Here is a 9,513-nt window from a genome sequence, read left to right on the forward strand (position 1 = left end):
ACTTTTGTATCTGAAAAACGCGGTTTCGTTTGGTATGTTAAGTTCAATTAAATATAGATAATATGGTGTTTCAGTCGTCGAATATCTTCCATAATGCGTTGAAAACTTAATTGTACGGAACCATTGTGTTGATATCAGCATTGACATAAGTAACATAAAAATAATGACCATAACGACTCTAATAACCCATGATATGGCAGTTGCGGAATCCATCACTTCCAAGCTGACAGCAGGAAATATAGATATATCTGGTATTAGTGAAAATGCCTGTACTGGCCGCGGTTCTATTATGGTTAAACCAACTCCCATTATACCGAAAAATCTCGTATATGTTAATGTTCCGAAGATTACGATTAATGTGGATAATGTATGTAATAAATCACCAATTAATGCAAACATTCCCCAAAACCGGCCTCTGAATGTGAATGTCTTATAGTTAGTTGACAATTCATACATTTGTTGAGACAAGTTTTTTGTAATTTGAATTGCAATGGCACCGTATTCTTCGATTTTTCCATCATTAAGTTTTTCCAACATGGCATCCCAGACTTGTGTGTTATTGTCTTCACTCTCAGGCTCTAAGGTAATATTCAGTGTTGAGTCCAATGACAATTTCTCTTGACGAGATACCAACAGCTGTAACGTACGTGTCGTATGTGTGCCAATTATCGGTCAATAAAATTTCCGTTGGTGCCATTTTTGGATTTATTGGTGAATATTCGGTGATGACATCAGGTTTAAGTTGTTCCATCCAATGTATATCTACAGGTTTTAACTGATCAGATAACCACCAGTTACCATCCACTGGTGCCCGCAGACCAGTATCCCATGTCTGGGGTAGGTCAGACTCGGTCTTAACTGTTATCTCGTTTTCATAACAGCCGTGAAAATTTTCAACAAATTGAACAATTGGCTCAACACCCGCATTGATATTAGTAATGGTTTCATCACAAGGTTCAGTTTTGATGCGTTTTGGTGATGACTCACCATAAATCGCATCGATATCTGTACTCGAAATAGGTGACGTTCCAGAAAATAGTTCATCAAACCCGAGTGAGTGCATCTCTTCTAATATTTTATTGTTATCGTATGTAGATAATGTAGTGAAGAAGTCGTCCATTTCTTCTTTGCTAAGCGGGGCAAAGTCTGGACTTTCATATGACGTTGAAGGTTGTGGTTCCATACTACGTAGTGATAAATGTATTATAGGCAACGCCCTAAGACATCATGCTCGGACAGGCCTATAATTTATGTTGAATACTGGCTACGCCCAAAGCCATTCGGCTCGGACTCAGCGCCAGTCTCGGGTATCATTTGATCCCTCATCGTTGCTCACCAAATGTAGGGGAAGTGGGTATATTACGGGTATCTAGGCTTGTCTAACCTTTCTTATGTAAACCAAACACTCGGCAATACACCACTTACCTTACGGTTTTGACTCTTTTAGTGATAACTTATAGTAATGCGTGGCTTAGGAACGAGCGGTTTCCTATTTAATCTACTCTGACCAATTAGGTCTGTAGCCCAAATAGGCTTTGTCACCCAATAGGGTCTGTCACCAAATAGGGTCTGTCACCCAAATAGGGTCTGTCAACCAAATAGGGTCTGTCACCCAAATAGGGTCTGGCACCCAAATAGGGTCTGGCACCCAAATAGGGTCTGTCACCCAAATAGGGTCTGTCACCCAAATAGGGTCTGTCACCCAAATAGGGTCTGTCACCCAAATAGGGTCTGTCACCCAAATAGGGTCTGTCACCCAAATAGGGTCTGTCACCCAAATAGGGTCTGTCAACCAAATAGGGTCTGTCACCCAAATAGGGTCTGGCACCCAAATAGGGTCTGGCACCCAAATAGGGTCTGGCACCCAAATAGGGTCTGTCACCCAAATAGGGTCTGTCACCCAAATAGGGTCTGTCACCCAAATAGGGTCTGTCACCCAAATAGGGTTTCAGATCCGTCTAGGGTTTCAGACCCGTCTAGGGTTTCAGACCCGTCTAGGGTTTCAGACCCGTCTAGGGTTTCAGATCCGTCTAGGGTTTCAGATCCGTGCAGGGTTTCAGATCCGTGTAGGGTTTAAGAACCGTGTAGGGTTTAAGAACCGTGTAGGGTTTCAGATCCGTGTAGGGTATAAGATCCGTATAGGGTTTAAGATCCGTATAGGGTTTAAGATCCGTATAGGGTTTCAGACCTGTATAGTCACAGATCAGAAGGCCTGGAAGGACCGTGGGCCTGGAAGGACCGTGGGCCTGGAAGGACCGTGGGCCTGGAAGGACCGTGGGCCTGGAAGGACCGTGGGCCTATAAGGACCGTGGGCCTATAAGGACCGTGGGCCTATAAGGACCGTGGGCCTATAAGGACCGTGGGCCTATAAGGACCGTGGGCCTATAAGGACCGTGGGCCTATAAGGACCGTGGGCCTATAAGGACCGTGGGCCTATAAGGACTGTGGGCCTATAAGGACCGTGGGCCTATAAGGACCGTGGRCCTATAAGGACCGTGGGCCTATAAGGACCGTGGGCCTATAAGGACCGTGGGCCTATAAGGACCGTGGGCCTATAAGGACCGTGGGCCTATAAGGACCGTGGGCCTATAAGTAACACTAAGAGCCGTCCGTTAACGGATACGGGGACCGGAGTTCTCATAATAAAAATATTTACTTACGTAATTGTTGTTAACTTCTCGCGTAGTTATCGTTAAGTCCAAAGGCGTCCCTTAAGATGTCCAAACGGTAGGTTCGCGATGACAAAGTAAACACACACACAACGTAATATGCAAATACTTTTTATTAATTCACTTTAAAGTAATACACAAAGTATGACTACAAGTGGAGAACTGATTTTGGTGTTTGAGAGACACCTCTATTTATACTAAAGTGTACGTGAGGAAAAAGTGTGTCACATTGAGTCAGGTTTTAATCACTATTAAAACTAGGAGTTTACTATTTACTTTTCTATATAACATTTCAGTGCATTATTTTAACACTGCAATATTGAATAAAAACAAAATAAAACTCTGTTAAAAACAAGGTGTTTACCTTTAAATTTTCAGTATAACATTTTAGTGTTTTTATAAATTTTTAACAAATAAAATTAAGGATAATTTTTGCAATAATTTTTCAGAGAAAAATAAAACAAAAATTCATTACAATATTATTAGTGAATACAACCTTGGCTTCAATATAAATAATATGAAATTATAACAAACAAAATTTCATTATTTTAATACACATATGTAAATGTTTATTAATTATAAAGTATCGCTTATTTTGTTTGTTATTCATGTGTTGTTTAATATAAGGAAAAATTTTGCAAAAAATCTGTTTTGTTTTTAACTGCATTTTGTATAATAAATTTTGACCCACTATTGCATTATAATAATATTTTTTAAATAATTGTCAATAAAAATCATAATAAGTATTATTTTACTTACAATTCAAATTAATTTTTGATATTTGAAATATTATTTATTTTTTTTTACAAATATAATAACAGAAAATATCTAATAATTTATTTATTTTAAACAAAAAAAAAGTTTTCTAATAAGTATTATCTAAAAAGTTTTTTTTTTAAAAAATTAATTAATTAATTAGTATTTTATTAAACATTTTAAATTGACTATAAATATTGTTTACCAGTTGAGAATGCTATAAATAAACATTTAATAGCATAAATCGATTTCATAAATAATAATTAGTTGCCTATTAAAAACATATATATGTTTATATTTAGATTCCGTCCCGTTAGGCGATGCCTACCACTTGCCGTCGAGAGATTGTAAAAAAAATCAATGCCTTTATTGGTAGACAACGGGAACATCGGGTTTCTCGGGGTAGTCGTCTAAATCGGTAGCGTTTGGATAGTTTAGCTAACGTTAGCTTTGACTCTAACAATGCAAATCGCATATAAAAATACAATTACTGGGGACCCGAACCAAACGGCAGTGGTATGTATAGTGGGTTTGATTAAGGTGTCGATTGGCGGGCATAAACCGGTCGGGATTGAACTGTAAGGGTTCGGGGTATAATAGTCAATATAATATTATTTGCACAAATCATGCTTTTTGAATTTTTAAAAAAAATTTTTTTATATATATTTGTTGAAAATTCTTGTTACTTTACAACTGATACGTTTGTTACCATTACTCTATTCGGTAACATCACCTAAACGTCATCTAACTAAGCGACCCCATCCCTGAAATATTAATTTATTTAACCCCGGATAATATAGTACCTGTTTTTTTGCTTGATAGTGGTTTATGAGTCTATTCGATTGGCCATGAATGAAATCCCCCCATACACCAATTTTCTACATTTTAAAATTCACCTATACTTTATATATTTATGGTATTTGTCCAATTAGCGATTTTTTGCCATTTACAATTTTTATATTGCAAATTGAAAAGGTATAATACTTGAAATTAAAGTTTATATTTATTGTAATATTAAACCTAAAACTAATTTACTAGTATTTTTCTTATTATTTATACTTTTTTAAATTTATTTTAATTCAATAATTTTTTTTATAGAAAAACAGTTCCACAATTCCACAATACTAATGGGGGCCCGCACGAATTATTATGATATTAAATATAAAAATACATACATGTAGAGATATACAATGAGCCGCTGTTAATACAGTTTTACAGTCCAATATTCTCTCCCCCCCCATACACCAATTTTCTACATTTTTAAAAAATCACCATATATGGTATTTGTCCAATAAGCGATTTTTGGCCATTTAAAATTTTTATATTTTAAATTCAAAAGGTATAATTTAACTTGAAATTAAAGCAAAAATTATAAAAACTAATTGTACTATTTTTTATTTACTATTTGTTATAATTTAACAATTTATAAGTTTATAAGTTTATATTTATAACAATATTAAACCTAAAACTAATTTATTAGTATTTTTCTTATTATTTATATTTTTTTTTAAATTTCTTTTAATTCAATTTTTTTTCTGTATAGACAATTATTTCTTACAGTTTTATTGTATATAATTTATAATTTTTAGTAAATATATTTTATAACTATAATTATAATATATTTAACATTTATTATTAACATTACAAAAACTGAATTATTAGTTTTATAAATAAACACTTGATTATTCGGTTGATAAAACGTTTGGCCACTACCGAACCGGCCAGAACCCTATACGGCCGACTACTATATAGTTTATAACTGTCCAATAATAATTTTAGATACCTGACCCGTACAAACCGATTTAAGTAATTGTTGTCTATGGATGACAAATAGACAATACCGTTTATAACATTGATACCGGCAATACTAGACTAGTAGGTAATGTGCACTGGTAGTTGATTATCTAATTGATGATTGATGACCATACTGTCCATGTTGTGTACCGTATAGTAGTAATATTTTGTTGTATATATTAATCGGAACAGGTATTCTTTGCGCGTAAAATAAAAGTGTTTAAATTCATTTCATTAAAAAAGTTAATGAAATTTAATAAATTGTAAAATTGTCATTTAAATCTATAACATCTCTTTAATAACTGACCAAATTTTGATTATTTTCGGTAAACCATTTCATCTGATTTTGAACCGAAAAAGACTTTTTGACTCCTTCCAGATTTTCAATTTTTTCACTATCATAGAAGTGTTTTTTTTATTCTAATAAAATATAATCTGACAAAGCAATATATGGTAAATATAATGATTTATCAATGGTTTTAATAAATCCTATAAATTTATTATAATTCAATTGTATAAAACCTTTTGGTATATTTTCACTTAAGTGGCCTATAGTTAAGAAGTGAAAATATTTAGTACTTAAATTAATGGCACATATCTTCAGCGAATTAAGTCCAAATGTCTTATAATGGTTCATAAATCAATACCCAATATCTATCTCATATTTTATCATCAAAAGTCTGGATATAACTTCAATAAATCCTTCAAAATTTTAGTATTAAAATTAGGTAGTTTTTCTGACTATTTTCTGTCTTTTACATTAACCTTTACTTCTTTCCATCATTTTTTATTTGTCAAATTAATGCTTACATTTAGTCTTCCATAAGAAGCCTTACTAATATTTTTAGCCTCCATTATTGCATTAATTAAGCAACGATATAGGTATTTTTGAGCATATGTGAAAATGGTGTCATGTGACATTAAGATATGTAACGGCTTTATTAATAACTTTATTCTAAATGTTTAATAACATAATTAAAATACAATAATGTAAGTATTCAATTTTAAAAAAATTAAAATTTTAATCACTACATAGAACTCACAAAAACAAAGTAAAATATCATTATTTTTGAAACGCAAAGAATACCTGCTTCAATCGATATAAGCGTTTAATTTTATTTGGTTATTAATAGTTAACTATTTTGTATATTATTTTTTATTTTAAATTAATTATTATATTATTTTTTAAAAAAAATTGTATATAAAAATAATAGTAAAATACTTTATATTTTAATTATTATTTTATTTTATTATATCAATAATTATAATTAAAATATTAAAATTGTTTTTAAAATTTTTAATATACATTAATATTCATTAAAATATTTTAATAATCATAATCATAATAATGGTTTTACACAAAAAATTTTTTTTTTTGCAATTCATTTTGTATTATTATTGTTTTATTTAATTATATTTTATATATCAATATATATATTTTATTGAAAACTAATACTAATTGTAATATAATTATAAAAAAAAATTAAATATAACATTCAGCTATATCTACTAAAAAAATAATTTTAAAAAAATTGCAAATTAGAAAATAATTTTTTTTTATTAATTATTATTTAGCGTTTTTATTTTAATCTCATATTTTAGCGTAAAACTCATTTTGTTTAAGATAAAGTACATTGATGATTAGATTTTATTTTTATTTTAAAATTAATTAACTTTATATATATATATATATTTATAATCAATGTACTTTATCTCTAGTTAAGTACAATAATTTTTATTAATTAAAAATAGAAATTAATTAATAATTATAAAATTTAATTTAAAAATCTATTCAAAAAATAAATATATTTATATTAATTTATTAAATTTATCATTTATATCAATAAATAGTTATTTTTCAATATAAAAACATAAAATTTTTTGCTAACAACTATTTAAACTAAGTTTATTTAAAAATAAATGTTAATAATAATTATAGTTTTTAATTATATATATATTTATATAATAAATAAATAGACGTTTAAAATATATGAATTAATAATTAATATTAAAAGATATTATTTGTGAATTTTTAAAAATTTAATATCATTAATAATAATTAATAATAACAACTATAATAATGTCTATATTATCAACAATAACCGATTATTTAGGACCCATTCAATTGACAATTATTACAACAATTGTTTCAATGCTAATCTATCATTATTTGTAAGTAAAAAAAATATTATTTATTTTTTTAAATTAAAAAATAGTATTAAAAAACTAATTGCTTAAATCATACTGTGTTTTACTTATAATTAATATTTATTTTTATTTTATTTTTATCGATTAGTAAATGGAAACGCCTACTAAACTACTGGTCCTCTCGTAATGTTAGCGGTCCGAAACCGTTACCGATTTTCGGTAATTTATTGGCAAAATTTTTCATACCTAAACCCCAACTGGAATTGCAATGGTATCGACAGTTTGGACGACTATACGGGTATTTATTTAGTAGTTATAATAATAATTAATAATATTTTAACTAAATTTTATTCTCATATATATTATATATCAATAGATTGTATATAAATTATAATTATTGTACAAAAAAAAAACAATCCGATTATTTGTGAATTAATTAATTAATTATTTATAATAATAATAATTAATAACATTTTGACAAATTTTTTTTTCTTATATATCATATATCAATAAATTTTAAATATAAATTATAATTACTGTATAAAAAAACAAACCTATTATTCGGGTATTTATTTATTAGTTATAATAATAATAATAACATTATAAACTAAAAATTTTTATTTATTGTCATATTATATAATATATTAATAATAATAATTATTATTATTATTACAAACACTACTAAAACAGGACATACACTGGCGATAAACCTGACCTAACCGTTGCCCAACCGGATCTCATCAAACAAATACTGGTCAAAGATTTTCACCGATTTCGCAATCGTCGGGATAACGGCAGTTCCCGATCCAATGAACCGATAGCCAAAAATATGTTTAGCTCGCGGGACGACACGTGGAAACGTATCCGTGCCATAGCATCGCCAACGTTTACTTCGGGGAAACTGCGCAAACTTTATCCACTGATTGGCCAGTGTTGCGATGATTTTATCGGACATTTGGATGGTATGGTCAATAACCAACGGGACAGTAGTGGTCGTATTGAATTGAAAAAACTAATGGGCCAATTGACTATGGATGTTATAGCCCGGTGCGCATTCGCTACCAAACCCAATACATATACCGATCAGGCCGATAGCGACCAGTTTACCCGATCGGCAAACAGTATATTCGCGATACCCGTCTGGCGATTAGTATTGCTGACTGTATTGCCGACCCGTGTCTGGCATTGGCTAACGTTTATTAGTCGACGACTATTACGCGCAGCCGTCGGTAGTGATACGGCTGGTCCCGAGTTTTTTGTCCAATTGGGCCGCAAATTGATGGCCGAACGGCGCCACAATCAGGTCAAACACAACGATTTTTTGCAACTACTGATGGATGTCGAGCACAACAACACCAATAATAATAATTCAAACAGTGTTAAGCACCGGGAGTCTAGCGACCAGTACGAAGCACATCACGTCAATGAAGACGATACCGATCAACTCCAGGCCAATCAGGAAGCCCTGAGCCATGTATTGGCCAAACGGCTGACTGAGGACGAAATCCTTGGCCAATGTTTCCTGTTTTTCATTGCCGGCTACGAAACAACTGCCACAACACTAGCCTTCTGTACGTATGAGTTGGCATTGAATCCCCGACTACAGGACAGGCTATACGATGAGATTAACGGTGCGATCCACGAAAACAATGGCCAACCAATAGATTACGAACAACTAGCGAGTCTACCGTTTCTCGATTCGCTAATCGCGGAAACATTGCGAAAATATCCGTTATTTTTGCGTTTAGAACGGGAGGCCATGGATGACATACAACTGGGCGATGACGACAGCACTGGTATTCAAGTGGAAAAGGGAACCGTATGCGAGATACCGGTCTATGCTATACATCACGATCCCCAGTACTATCCTGAACCCGACCGATTCAATCCCGATCGGTTTATGCCCGCCAATCGTCCGCTAATCAAACCCTATACATACCTGCCGTTTGGTTCGGGTCCCAGAAATTGTATTGGTATGCGATTTGCATTGTTAGAGTCAAAGCTAACGTTGGCTAAACTGTCCAAACGTTACCGATTCAGACGACTACCCGCCGAAACCGATGTCCCCGTTGTCTACAATAAAGGTATTGATTTTTTACAATCCCGACGGCTAGTGGTTGGCATTGAAAAACGGGACGAGAATTAA

At 31.8% G+C, this 9,513-nt stretch overlaps 1 protein-coding gene across 1 annotated transcript; it reads left to right on the forward strand.

Moving 5' to 3' along the window:
- The first annotated feature begins 7,346 nt into the window (after positions 1 to 7,346).
- On the forward strand, positions 7,347 to 9,513 carry LOC128953103 (cytochrome P450 3A11-like). The gene is made up of 3 exons (XM_054298577.1): positions 7,347 to 7,391; positions 7,516 to 7,665; positions 8,058 to 9,513. The coding sequence occupies exons 1-3, from the start codon at positions 7,372 to 7,374 to the stop codon at positions 9,511 to 9,513; spliced, it is 1,626 nt and encodes a 541-aa protein (XP_054154552.1). The 5' UTR covers positions 7,347 to 7,371.

Source organism: Oppia nitens, unplaced genomic scaffold (genome assembly GCF_028296485.1).
Source record: "Oppia nitens isolate AA-2021 unplaced genomic scaffold, nextdenovo-longstitch-racon4-pilon3 scaffold20_pilon_pilon_pilon, whole genome shotgun sequence".
Classification (NCBI taxonomy): Eukaryota; Metazoa; Arthropoda; class Arachnida; order Sarcoptiformes; family Oppiidae; genus Oppia; species Oppia nitens.

Excerpts from the sequence above, each read along its gene's own strand:
- LOC128953103 (XM_054298577.1), top strand. The coding sequence starts at position 7,372 with ATGCTAATCTATCATTATTT. Across the intron at positions 7,392-7,515 it reads ATGCTAATCTATCATTATTT|TAAATGGAAACGCCTACTAA; the intron begins GTAAGTAAAAAA and ends TTTATCGATTAG. Across the intron at positions 7,666-8,057 it reads CAGTTTGGACGACTATACGG|GACATACACTGGCGATAAAC; the intron begins GTATTTATTTAG and ends CTACTAAAACAG.